The sequence below is a fragment of the Leopardus geoffroyi genome, chromosome C3, assembly GCF_018350155.1.
Source record: "Leopardus geoffroyi isolate Oge1 chromosome C3, O.geoffroyi_Oge1_pat1.0, whole genome shotgun sequence".
In the NCBI taxonomy this organism is placed as follows: Eukaryota; Metazoa; Chordata; class Mammalia; order Carnivora; family Felidae; genus Leopardus; species Leopardus geoffroyi.
This window is the reverse complement of record NC_059338.1, coordinates 130,552,209-130,566,826: the sequence shown is the minus strand read 5'-3', so window position 1 is coordinate 130,566,826 and position 14,618 is coordinate 130,552,209. Positions and strand designations below refer to the sequence as shown.

Here is a 14,618-nt window from a genome sequence, read left to right as displayed (position 1 = left end):
TAAAAATGGGTATGTTCACAGTTCACAGCAACTGGCTTATAGGTAGGAGAGTGGTCAAAGTTTTTCCAGCTGAATGTCCAGGGAAATTCTCTCTTCAAGGACATCCTTTAATTGTTGTTCTAATTAACTATTCTTTCTGACCAAAACTGTGATAGTTTCCTTACTGTGTCTAACTGATGCCTCAATAGCTTTCTCATCTTTTCAATAGGTCTAGGAATAAAAGACTGATGTAAGAACAGTAGCTGAGATACCTGTCTTCTGTGTATGCTCATCAACTTCTGGTCTTAATTCATCTTCTGATTTGATTTATGCATGAATACATGCATAACTCATGGCCCAACAGTTCCAATATTAGGTCCATCGCAACAAAAATGTATACATACAAGAATGTTGACAACAGTTTTATTTCTAAGAGCCCAAAACTGGAAACAATCCAAATGTCCATCAATAGTACAATGAAAAGTAGATTACACTCATGCAATAGAATACTATATAGCAATGAAACACTATAGTGTTAAATACAACATGGATGAGTCTCACAGATGTAACATTGAGAAAAACAAGCTATCACAAAAAAGTATAGTGTATGATTCCAACAAGCAGGCACAACAAATTTAAGACAGATAAGCAGAACAGTGGCTTCCTCTGGAGTTGTTTAACCACTAGAAGGGGGAATGAGGAAGGCTTCTAGGGGACAGGTACTGGTAAAGTGTTCACAGTGCAAAAAACCATCAAGGTTCTACAACTGTAATTTGTGCGCTTGCTGGTATGCAATATTATGCTCTATTTTAAAACTTTACCTTCAAAAATCTACTCTATCAGCTCACTGAAACGCTCAACAGCAGAAACTCATCTCCACCGATCTTTCAGATTCTCCTGTTTCCTTCTGACTCCTTGCTGGTTCACCTCCCAGTCTAATCCTCTACAGTGGACCTGACGCAGAGATGGGCACAGGCTGCTCTTGCTTCACGCTATAAGCCCTGAAGAGCTTGTTCTCTAACATAGCTTCGACCATTGGGTCGGCAATACTTGTCCTTCTGTTCCACTCCCACTGCCACTCCCAGTACTACTGCAGAGGGTGTGTAGTACTTCATGCACAGGAGTTTCTTTTCTTCTTTCTTCACCCATAATCTATGGTTTCCTAACTGATCTTGCTTTTAGCATTTTCCACCTTCAATCCACATACTAAACTGAACTTCCTAAAATGCCATTTTAAACACATCATCCAGTAGCTTGTAAACATTAACCTCCTAAACCATAGATAAAATTTAATCTCCTAACCCTGGCATTCAAGTTCATCACAGTTCAACCCTAATTTATCTCCAGTCTTATCTCTTCCTAGTCACCTACCTGATCTAATTAAAAAACAATTTTTTGGGGGGCGCCTGGGTGGCGCAGTCGGTTGAGCGTCCGACTTCAGCCAGGTCACAATCTCGCAGTCCATGAGTTCGAGCCCCGCGTCAGGCTCTGGGCTGATGGCTCAGAGCCTGGAGCCTGTTTCCGATTCTGTGTCTCCCTCTCTCTCTGCCCCTCCCCCATTCATGCTCTGTCTCTCTCTGTCCCAAAAATAAATAAACGTTGAAAAAAAAAAAAAATTAAAAAAAAAAAAATTTTTTTTTAAACCAAATTTTTTTGGTTAAACCAAAAATTTTTTTAACCAAACCCATAGTCCAGAGTCCTATTTCCAATGCCTCTCCTCAGAGTACTCCCTCCACCTAGAATATTCTTTCCTCACCTCTATACCTGTCTACTCTCCATTCAATTAGCAATAATCACGCCTCGGATAAACCTCATTGGCTACGATACTGCCACTGCACCAAGCTGTCTATGCTCCATTCAAACACCTTATCTTCCTTCAACTACTCTCATCCAAGTTTATCATTACTTATAATACTGACGGCTGTTATTATTCACTTGGTACTTGATCTTTACCACTGATGTATATGCTTTATGTACACAGCTGTAAAATCTTCACAGAAAAGAAAAATGTTTTCTATCTCTTAAATATATAAAAGCAAATGCACAATACATAGAGGCAGTGGTGTGGCACTAATGATCAATCAGTAATCTGAAGAGATTTTTTAAAAATTATAAACGGAGACAATCTCTTACTGACTTCAATACAGGTGTGTTTCTTTACTGTAGTAACATTTTGGTTTATTTAAGCTTACTTAATATATACTAAAATCAGCTGAGCAGAAGCAAAAGGACTAGTAATAGGAAATTCATGGAGCTTTAAAAAGAGCAGTTCTTGAGAGTCTGTGTCTACTTAGCACATGCCACATGAGAAAGAAATAAATATCAGGCGATTATGAGCATAAGCACAGGAACTCCAGTTAAATACATTACAGAGTCATTTTTGGCACGAAAAAGTCTTTTTTTTTTTTTACTCCATCATAAAAATACTTAAAGTGATATCTATTGCATAGATATAATACAATATAGACATATTGTATAGATATAATATCTACTGTATAGATAGTAATGTATAGAATTATTGAGTCACTATACTATACACCTGAAACTAATATAACACCATATGTTAACTAACTGGAATTAAAATTAAAAACTTAAAAAAAAAAAAAAAACAACTCAGTCATACTTTCTGGTCTTTGTATCCAAAGGTCTTTTTGTCAACATTTAAAATGTAAATAATGCATCTTTGGAGTATCCACGAAGCAAATTTTTAATATAATTACAATGACGTTCCTCATTCTCTCACCTTTAATTATTATTCAGTTTTTTTCAGGTGAGCTATTAATACCTGTCAGCTATACAAGCAGCCTGCTGTAAAGAAAAGTAGAGAGAATAACACATACAGAACACAACAACACAACAGAAGGAAACAAGTCAGGGCCATACCTGGGTTATTATTAACATTACTTTTGGGTGGTTTCTGAACTGGTTTGGGAAGTGTAGATTCAGTCAAAGCTTTATTAGCAACAGCCTGTTGAGCCTTCTTTATACTGCTCCCTTCGGATTCCCATGTCTGCTCACCAAGACTCAGTTGCACTGAGAACATCTTCGAAAAACATAAAGAGACAAAGAAAACATTAAATTTTTTCAGAAAATAAAATATGCTGTCTGAGAGAAAAACTGATACACCACAGAATCAAAATTTTAGAGCTAGAGGTGACCTTACAGATTATTTGCAACAAAAATCTTATTCTACCAGTGAAATAATTTTAAGAGATTGTACCAGATTCTGTTCTATACTATTTGAAGGCTTAGTGGCAGCTCTAAGTGTGCATTTTGGGTAGAATAAATCAAGAAGAAATCATTTCCCTAAATAGATTCATATTGTTAATCATTCAAACAGTCCTCAAAAAAACAGCAGAATAAAGAATAAGAGAAACTGTAAGAAAATCCACAAGGCCCTGCCTCTGTAACACTTACAAAATCTAATTCCTTAAATTTTATACTTAATACAATCTAGTCAAAAACCTGGCAACCCTACTGAATATTGTGTCACCAGGAAACTCTCATTCTTCCACAACCAACATTTAACCAGTCACCAAATTCTGTTAATTTTAATGTCATAAGTAGTTCTCAAATGTCTCTCTAAAAAAAAACCAAAAAAACAAAACAAAAAAAAAACTCAAATCCAAGTGTATCACCCCAACTTCAGGCTAAAAACCTTTAATTTTTCCCATTCTAGCATGGCACAAAAGTTCTATCTGTCCATCTTCATTTCATACCTACTCTTTCCCTTGCCATCCAAACATTCCACTCACACCATTATTTCCATACAAACCCAAAACTTATTCACCTTTAAAATGGAGGATTAAGTTATAAAATACACACATAATCTGCTGTTTTACTCCACAGATAGCTTACTAATTTGTAGGAATACAAAGTAGTAAAAAATATATGTGTATTACAATTACTAAGAAATAAATGTGTATTTGTAGAAAGGAGGTCAGGTAGAAGGTACCCTAACCAACTGATTAAAGTTAGCATCATCCATAATCACACAAACGGTATCATGTACCTCCTGATACGACCCAATGAGAACTATTTGGTATTCCTGGCCAAAAATGTTTAGCCTGAATCTAATCATAGGGGGAAAATCAGACAAACCTAGATAATGGCATATATTCTACATGACAATTGGCCTCAACTCTTCAAAAATGTCAATGTCATGAAAGGAAAAAACCACAACAAAAGAATATGCCATAATCTGGATTTGTCTGGTTTTTCACCCTATGATTGGTCTGTATGATTTAAACTCTCCTGCCTCCTGATCTTGTAGATGTCACTATTTTCCTAGGCTCACAGGCAAGACACCTTTGAGTGGTCTTACTTATCTCCTCCATTTCTCTCATCATTCTTCCCTGCAAACAACTATCAAACTACTGATTCAACTTCAAAAATATTTTTCAGATTTGGCCTCCTCTCTTTATACTCTTTGCCAATGTCTTAGCAAAGAATATCAACCTCTCTCTCCTAAACTACTATGAGACCATCCTAACATCATTCTCTTAACATAAGACTTTCCCATTCACACTATCCTCCTTACCACCATCAACATGAACACTCCATAAAATACAAATGTATCCAAGTCAATCCTCTGCTTTTCAGAAACTTCTCTACAGAATTCCACCAGATTATTATACATCTAAAACTAATACAATGTTATATGTCAACTGTATCTCAATAAAACTGGAAAAAATAAAAAGAACCCCAATAATTTCCAGTAGGAATCATGGGATGCACTGTTTATGAGTTTAAGTGGTGGCTTTACCATTTACTATATACAAAGTTAAGAAAATGACTTATTCTTTCTGTTTCCTTACTTCTTTAGTAAAATGGCACTAAAAAGAACACATAGGATTGTTGTGAAAATTTAAAAAAATGACGTAAATGCCCCCATTAAAAAGGTAGAGACTGTCAAAAGCAAAATCCAACCACATGCTACCTACAAATACTGCATTTCAACTATGAAGACACAGTTTAGTCCTCGCTTCAGCAGCACATATACTAAAATTGGAACAATACAGAGAAGATTAAAGATTAGCATGGCCCCTGCAAGGATGACATAGTTTAAAAGCAATGGGATAGAAAAAAATGTGCCATGCTAACATATCAAAGAAAAGTCAGAATGGCCATATTAATATCAAAGTAGATTTCAGAGTAAAGATTAATACCAAGGATAACAAAGTTTATTTCATGATAAATGGGCCAATAATCAAGAAGACATAACAATTTTAAACATTTAGTCAACTAATAACACAGCTTTAAAATATATGAAGCAAAAACTAATAGAACTGCAAAGAGAAGTTGAAAATGCACAATTTACATCAGAAATTCAATGCCTTCTCCTCTTAATAAGTGATATAACAATTAACAAGTACGTTTGTCCTCTATTTCTCACAAAACATTCACCAAGAAATAAAATATTCTGGACCATAAAACAAGTCTCAATAAATTCAAAGGATTCAAGTGATGCAAAGTATGTTCTCGGACCACAATGGAATTAAGTTATAAACTAATAACAGAAAAATCTCTGGAAAATTTCCAAACATTTGGAAACTAAATAATACATTTCTAAATAAAGGGTAAAAGATTAAATCAAAAGGGAAATTAAAAGGTATTTTAAACTGAACAAAAATGAAAACACCACATCTTGGAAAGTAACACTAAAACAGTACTAAGAGGAAATTTCTAGCACCAAATACCTATTCTAGAAAAGACATAAGGTCTCAAATAAGTTAGCTTTAGCTTTAATCTTAAGAAACTAGAAAAAGAAGAGCAAATCAAATCTGAAGTTAACAGGAAAAAAAAAGTAATAAAGATAAAAGCAAACATTAACAAAATATAAAATAAACTCTATAAATCCAAGAGCTGGTTCACTGCAGAGGTCAACAAAATTGGTAAACCTATAAACAGACTAATCTTGAAAAAAAAAAAAAAAAGACATAAATTACCAGTATCAGGAAATGAGAGAAGTGATATCATCCCAGATTCTTAAAATAATAAAAAGATAAAAAGGGAGTATTTTTAACAATTTTATGCCAATAATCTTAACAACTTAAATTCTGTGAAAGACACAATTATTAAGCTCATTCAAGAGGAAATAAGTAACCTGAATAGCACTATATATGTTAAAGAAACTGAATCTGCAGTTTAAAATCTTTCCACAAAAAACAACAACAACAACAACAAAAACCTCCAGGTCCAGATAGTTTTAATGATAAATTATACTAAGTATTTAAGAAAAAAATAATAACAATTCCCACAAACTCTTCCCAAAAATTGAAGGAGGAACACTCCTCAACTTATTCTATGAAGCCAGGATTACTTGAATACTAAAGTCAGAGTAAGATACTATTAAGAAAAACAGGGGGCACCTGGGTGGCTCAGTAGGTTAAGCATCCGACTTCGGCTCAGGTCATGATCTCACGGTCCGTGAGTTCGAGCCCTGCGTCGGGCTCTGTGCTGACAGCTCAGAGCCTGGAGCCTGCTTCCTGCTTCCGATTCTGTGTCTCCCTCTCTCTCTGACCCTCCCCCATTCATGCTCTGTCTCTCTCTGTCTCAAAAATAAACATTAAAAAAAAAAAAAAAAAAGGAAAAAAAAGAAAAACAGTATAAACCAAAACTACAGGCCAATATCTCTCATAAAGATAAATGTAAAAATCCTTCAGAAAATATGAACAAGGAATGCAGACAGGTGCAGCTACTCTGAAACAGATTCCTCAAAAGGTTAAAAGTAGAACTACCCTATGATCCAGCAATTGCACTACTAGGTAATAACCCAAAGAATTAAAAAAATACTAATTCAAAGAGATACATGTACCCTAACGTTTACAGAAGCATTATACATACAATAGCTAAATTATGGAAACAACTCAAGTTTCCATCGACTGATGAATGGATAAAGAAGATGTGGCATGAAGGAAAGACCCAAAAGGCGAGCTACAGATCTCTCAACAGAAACTTGGCAAGCCAGAAGGGAGTGGCATGATATATTCAACATGCTGAATGGGAGAAATCTGCAACCAAGAATACTCTATCCAGCAAGGCTATCATTCAGAATAGGAAAGATGAAGATTTCCCAGACAAACAAAAACTAAAAGAGTTTATGACCACTAAACCAGCCCTGCAAGAAATGTTAAAGGGAATTCTCTAAGTGGAAAGGAAAAACCAAAAGTGACAAAGACAAGAAAGGAACAGAGAAAATCTCCAGAAACAAAGACAAAACAAGTAATAAAATGGTACTAAATACATATCTATCAATAATTCTTCTGAGGTAAATGGACTAAATGTTCCAATCATAAGACACAGGGAGTCAGAATGAATAAGAAAACAAGACCTATTTATATGCTATACACAAGAGACTCATTTTAGACCTAAATACACCTGTGGACTGAAAGTGAGGGGATGGAGAAACATTTATCATGCAAATGGACTTGACTATATCATAATAAAGGGGATTACCCAACAAGAAGATTTAGTAATTTTAAATATTTATATATCCAACATGGAACCACCTAAATATATAACACAATAACAAACATGAAGAAACTCATTGATAATAAAACAATAATAGTAGAGGACATTAACACCCAACTTACATCAACAGATAAATCACATAAGCAGAAAATCAACAAGGAAATGTGACGTTGAATAATACCCTGGACCAGATGGACTTCACAGATATATTCAGAACATCCCATCCTAAAGCAGTAAGATGCACATTATTTTCTTTTCTTGTTTTTCTTCAAGTAAGCTCCATGCCCATCATGGGGCCCAACAGTGGGCTTCAACTCAAGACCCTGAAATCAAGACCTGAGCTGAGATAAAGAGCAGACACTTAACCGACTGAACCACACAGGAGCCCCCAAATACACATTCTTTTCAAGTGCACATAGGATATTCTCCAGAATAGATCACATAATTGATCACAAATCAGGCCTAAACAAGTACAAAAAGAATGAGATCATACCATGCATATTTTCTGACCAAAATACTATGAGGTCAAACACAAGAAAAACCGGCAAGAGTACAAAGTCATTCTTCTAAATAATGAATGGGTCAACCAGGAAATCAAAAAAGAAATTAAAAATACATGGAAACAAATGAAAATGAAAACACAATGTCCCAAAACCTTTGGGATGGAGCAAAAGTAGTCACAAGAGGGAAGTATATAGCAATACAATCCTACTTCAAGAAGCAAGAAAAATCTAACATAAATAACCTAAGCTTACACCGAAAGGAGCTAGAAAAAGAAAAACAAATGAAGCTTAAAGCCAGCAGAAGAAGGGAAATAACAAAGTTTAGAGCAAAAATTAAATGATATAGAAACTAACAGATCAATGAAACCAGGAGCTGTTTTTTTGAAAAATTAATAGAATTGATAAATCTCTAGCCTGACTTATCAAAAAGAAAAGAGAAAGAACACAAATAAATAAAACCACAAATGTGAGAAGAAAAAGCACAACCAATGTCACAGAAATACAGTTATAAGAGAATATTATAGAAACTATATGCCAACAAGTTGGACAACCTGGAAAAAAAGGATATATTCCTACAAACATATAAACTACCAAAACAGAAACAGGAAGAAATAGAAAACTTGAACAGACTGATGCCCAGCAAAGAAACTGAATCAGTAATCAAAAATCTCCCAACAAACAAAAGTCCAGGGCCAAATGGCTTCACAGGGGAATTCTACCAAACATTTAAAGAACAGTTAATACCTATTCTCAAACTATTACAAAGAAAAAGAAATGAAAGGAAAACTTCCAAATTCATTCTATGAGGCCAGCATTACCCTGACACCAAAACCAGACAAAGACTCCACGAAAAAAGAACTACAGGCCAATATCCCTGATGAACACTGATGCAAAATTCTCAATAAAATACTAGCAAATTGTGTCTTGTCCAACAGTACATTAAAAGAATCCTTCACCATGATCAAGTGAGATTTATTCCCATTTGCAAGTGTGGTTCAATATCCATAAACCAAGCAATGTGATACACCATATTAATTAAAGGATAAGAACCGGGGCGCTTGGGTGGCTCAGTCAGTTAAGCGTCAGACCTCAGCTCAGGTCATGATCTCACAGTTTGTGAGTCTGAGCCCCTCATTGGGCTCTGTGCTGACCGCTCAGAGTCTGGAGCTTGGTTTGGATTCTGTGTCTCCCTGTCTGCCCCTCCCCCATTCTCACTCTGTCTCTGTCTCTCTCTAAAAATAAATAAACATAATAACAAACAAACAAACAAATAAATGGATAAGAACCATATGATCCTCTCAAGAGATGCAGAAAAAGCATTTTAGAAAGTACAATATCCATTCATGATAAAAAAAAAAAAACCTCAACAAAGTAAGGTTAGAGAGAACATAACGAGAACATACCTCAACATAATAAAGACCACAGTTAATATCATACTTAATGGGGTAAAACTGAGCTTTTCCTCTACTTTCAGGAACAAGTCAGAGATGTCCATTCTCACCATTGTTATTTAACATAGTAGTAGAAGTCCTAGCCTCAGCATTCAGACAACACAAAGAAATAAAATGTATCCAAATCAGCAAAGTCAAACTTTCAGTATTTCCAGATGACATGATACTCTACATAAAAAATCCAAAAGACCCCCCCACCCCAGAAATTGTTAGAACTGATACACAAATTCAATAAAATTGCAGAATACAAAATCAACATACAGAAATCTGTTGCATTTCTATACACCAAAATGAAGCAGCAGAAGGAGAAATCAAGGAATCAATCCCATTTACAATTGCACCAAAAAACAAAAACTTAACCAAAGAGGTAAAAGATCTGGACTCTGAAAACTATAAAACAATGATGAAAGAAACTGAAGATTACACAAAGAGATGGAAAAACATTCCATGCTCATGCACTGGAAGAGTAAATATTGTTAAAATACCTGTACTACCCCAAGCAATCTACACATTAATGTAATCCTTATCAAAATAACCACAGCATTTTTCACAGACTTACAACAAATAATCCTAAAATTTGTATGGAACCACAAAAGACCCCAAATAGCCAAAGCCACCTTGGGGAAAAAAAAAAACAAAAAACAAAAAACAAAGCTGGAGGCATCACAATTCCAGACTTAATGCTACATTACAAAGATGCAGTGATCAAGACAGTACGGTACTAGCACAAATATAGACACAAAGATCAATAAAACAGAATAGAAAACCCAGAAATGAACCCACAATGGTATGGCCAATCTTCAACAAAGCAGGAAATAATATCCAATGGAAAAAAGTCTCTTCAACAAACGGTGCTGGTGAAACTGGACAGTAACATGCAAAAGAATCAAACTGGATCATGTTCTTATATCATACAAAAAAAAATAAATTCAAAATGGATGAAAGACCTAAATATGAGACAGGAAACCATTAAAATCCGAGAGAAGAATACAGGCAATAACCTCTTTGATACTGGCTGTAGCAAGTTCTCACTAGATAGGTCTCCTGAAGCAAGGGAAACAAGAGCAAAAGTCAACTATTGGGACTTCACCAAAATTAAAAGCTTCTGCACAGCAAAGGAAACAAAACAAAACTAAAAGGCAACCTATGGAATGGAAGAAAATATTTGCAAATGACCTGATAAAGAGCTAATATCCAGAATCTATAAATAACTTATAAAACTCAACACCCAAAAACAAATAATCCAGTTTAAAAATGGGCAAAAGATGGGCACCTGGATGGCTCAGTCAGTTTAGCGTCTGACTTTGGCTCAGGTCATGATCTCGCCATTTGTGAGTTCAAGTCCTGTGTCTGGCTCTATGCTGACAGCTCAGAGCCTGGAGCCTGCTTCGGATTCTGTGTCTCCCTCTCTTTCTGTCCTTCCCCTGCTTGTGCTCGCTCTCTCTGTCTCTCTCTGTCTCTCTCTCTCTCTCTCAAAAGTAAATAAACATTAAAAAAATATATTTTTAATGGGCAAAAGACATAGACATTTTTCCAAAGAAGACATACAGATATGAAGTGAAATATCACTTCACACCAGTTAGAACAGCTAAGATTAACAACATAGGAAACAACAGGTATTGGATGTGGAGAGGATGTGGAGAAAGGGGAATCCTCTCACACTGTTGGTGGGAATGCAAACTAGTGCAGCCACTCTGGAAAACAGTATGGAGGTCCCTCAATTAAAAAAATAACTACTCTACAAATTAGCAATTGAACTATTAGGTATTTACCCAAATGACACAAAAATACTGATTCGCAGGGGCATATGCACCCCAATGTTTGCAGCAGCATTATCAACAATAGCCAAATTATGGAAAGAGCCTACGTCCATCAACTGATGAATGGATAAAGAAGATGTGGTATATATATAATGGAATATCAGTCATCAAACAGAATGAAATCTTGTCACTTGCAACGATGTGGATGGCGCTAGGGTGTATTATGCTAAGTGAAATAAATCAGTCAGAAAAAGACAAATACCATATGATTTCACTCATATGTGGAATTTAAGAAACAAAACAGAGGAACATAGGGGAAAGAAAAAGCGAGGCAAATCATAAAAGACAGTCTTAACTCTAGAGAATAAACTGAGGGTTGCTGGAGGGGAGATGGACAGGAGGATGGGCTAAATGGGTGATAGATATTTAGAAAGACACTTGTTGATGGGGCCCCTGGGTGGGTCAGTTGGTTGAGCGTCCAACTTCAGCTCAGGTAATGATGTCGATATTCGTGGGTTCGAGACCCACATCAGGTTCTGTGCTGACAGCTCAGAGCCTGGAGCCTACTTCAGATTCTGTGTCTCCCTCTCTATCTGCCCATCCTCCCCTCCCCGCTCATGCTCTGTCTCCCTCTCTCTCTAAATATTTTTTTAAAAAATTTTATAATAAAATAAATAGATAAATAAAGAGAAAGACACTTGTTAAGGTGCCTGGGTGGCTCAGTCATTTGAGTGTCCTACTTTGACTCAGGTCATTATCTCATGGTTCATGAGTTTGAGCCCCACATCGGGCTTGCTGCTGTCTGCGCAGAGTCTGCTTCAGATCCTCTGTCCCCTCTCTCTGCCCCTCCCCCACTCATTCTCTCTCTCCTCTGTCTCTCTCCCTCTCTCAAAAATAAACGTTAAAGGGGCGCCTGGGTGGCGCAATCGGTTAAGCGTCCGACTTCAGCCAGGTCACGATCTCGCGGTCCGTGAGTTCGAGCCCCGCGTCAGGCTCTGGGCTGATGGCTCGGAGCCTGGAGCCTGTTTCCGATTCTGTGTCTCCCTCTCTCTCTGCCCCTCCCCTGTTCATGCTCTGTCTCTCTCTGTCCCAAAAATAAATAAACGTTGAAAAAAAAATTTTTTAAAAAAATAAACATTAAAATTTTTTTAATATTTTAATAAAAAAATCTTTAAAATGTTTTTAATTCTAATTAAAAAAGAAAAAAAAGAAGGGCACTTAGGATAAGCACTGGATGTTATATGTAAGTGATGAACCACTAAATTCTACTCCTGAAACTAATATTACACTATATGTTAACTAACTAGAATTTAAATTAAAACTTGAAACAGAAAAAAAAAAAACAAAAAACCAGAACTACCCTACAATCTAGCAATTGCACCATTAGGTGCAATCTCTACCCAAAGGATACAAAATACTTATTCAAAAGGATACATGCACCCAATGTTCATAGCAGCATTATCAACAACAGCCAAAGTATGGAAAGAGCTGAAATGTCCACTGACTGGTGAATAAAGAAGGTGACAGATAAAGATATTGATACAGATACAGATATATAGATGTAGATATAGATATAGACATAGATTTAGATTTAGATGATATAGATATAGATGTAGATATAGATGTAGATACACACACGTATACATACATACATACAATAGAGTCTTATTCAGCCATAAAAAGGAATGAAATCTTGCCACTTGCAAAGACCCGGATGGAGCTACAGAGTATTATGCTAAGCTAAATAAGTCAGAGAAAGACAAATATCATATGATTTCACTCATGTGGAATTTAAGAAACAAAACAAATGAATAAGGGGGGGAAGAAAAGAAAGAGTGAGGTAAACCAAGAAACAGACTCTTAACTATAGAGAACTGATGGTTACCAAAAGGGAGGTTGGTAGGGGCACGGGTAAAATAGGTGATGGGGAGTAAGTAGCGCACTTGTTGTGATGAGTAGGTGTTGTATGGAAGTGTAGAATCACTATACTGTATACCTGAAACTAATATTATACTGTATTTTAACTAACTGGAATTTAAATAAAAACTTAAAAATATACATATATATTAACAAATGGAATCCATCAATATAGAAATGAGATTATAACTAAGTATTTTAATACATTATAACTAGGTGTTTTGTCCCAGGAATTCAAGGGTAGATTCTACATCTGAGAATCAATCAATGTAATTCACAACATTGAGATTAAAAACAGAAAAACCATATATTACCATCTCAATCAATGCAGAAGAACCAACATGACAAAAATCAACATCTATTCATGTTAAAAACTCTCAGTAAATATTAAGTAGAAAGGAATTCTTCAATCTGATACAAAGCATCTACAAAAAAAAAAGGTACACCTAACATCATAATTAATGGGGGGAAACTGAAATATTGCCCATAAGATCAAGAAGTTAGAGATACCTGCTCTAACCACTTCTATTCAACATTGCACTTTAAATTCTAACCAATCCAATCAGGCAAGAGAAATAAATAAAAGACATTAAGATTGGAAAGTAGGATTTAAAGTTGTCTTTATTCAAAATGACATGTGGAACCACCAATAAAATCTTTTAAAAAAAACTTTTTTAAGGCTACTAGAACTGATAAATGAGGTTAGCAAGATTTCAGAGTATAGTACATCAATCATACACAAAAACTGGTGTCTTTTTATATGGTAGCAAAATCAGTAAGAACAATTAGAAATTGAAAGTTTAAAAGATGTGGTTTATATAGACAATGGAATACTACTTGGCAATGATAAAGAATGAAATCTTGCCATTTGCAACAATGTGGATGGAACTGGAGGGTATCATGCTGAATGAAATAAGTCAGTCAGAGAAGGACAATAAGTTTTCACTCATATGTGGAATTTAAGAAACTTTACAGAAGACCATGGGGGAAGGGAAGGGGAAAAAAACAGTTTCAAACAGACAGGGAGGCAAACCTTAAGAGACTCTTAAATACAGAGAAACAAACTGAGGGTTGGTGGGGGGAGGTGGGGGAGGGGGGAAACGGGTGATGAGCATTGAGGAGGGAACTTGTTGGGACGAGCACTGGATGTTGTATGTAAGCGATGAATTATGGGAATCTACTCCTGAAACCAAGAGCACACTATATACACTGTATGTTAGCTAACTTGACAATAAATTATATTTTTAAAAAATCAAATCAAATCAATCAAATGTCAACATCAAAAGAAAAAAAGAAATTGAAATTTTAGGGGCACCTGGGTGGCTCAGTCAGTTAAGCATCTGACTTCGTCTTAGGTCATGATTTCACGGTTCATGAGTTCGAGCCCCGCATTGGGCTCTGTGCTGACAGCTCAGAGCCTGGACCCTGCTTTGGATTCTGTGTCTCCCTCTCTCTCTCTGCCCCACCCCTGCTTGCACTCTGTCTTTGTCTGTCTCTCAAAAATGAATATTAAAAAAAAAATTTTAAAGAAATTG

General features: G+C 35.7%; 1 protein-coding gene and 2 pseudogenes across 16 annotated transcripts in view; 1 reads left to right on the top strand and 2 right to left on the bottom strand.

Annotated features, from left to right (window-relative positions):
• STAU2 (staufen double-stranded RNA binding protein 2) overlaps positions 1-14,618 on the bottom strand; it is a 310,752-nt gene that overhangs the window by 255,389 nt on the left and 40,745 nt on the right. For all 16 annotated transcript variants that reach the window (XR_006706573.1, XM_045454902.1, XM_045454900.1 and 13 more), the window contains one exon: positions 2,863-3,022. Coding sequence is in view for 15 of the 16 variants with exons in the window: in XM_045454902.1 (XP_045310858.1) it covers positions 2,863-3,022 (160 nt within the window). In the remaining variant the exon portion in view is untranslated. The remainder of the gene's footprint in view (positions 1-2,862; positions 3,023-14,618) is intronic.
• Positions 1,621-1,823, bottom strand: LOC123587148 (annotated as a pseudogene).
• On the top strand, positions 4,957-5,069 carry LOC123587063 (annotated as a pseudogene).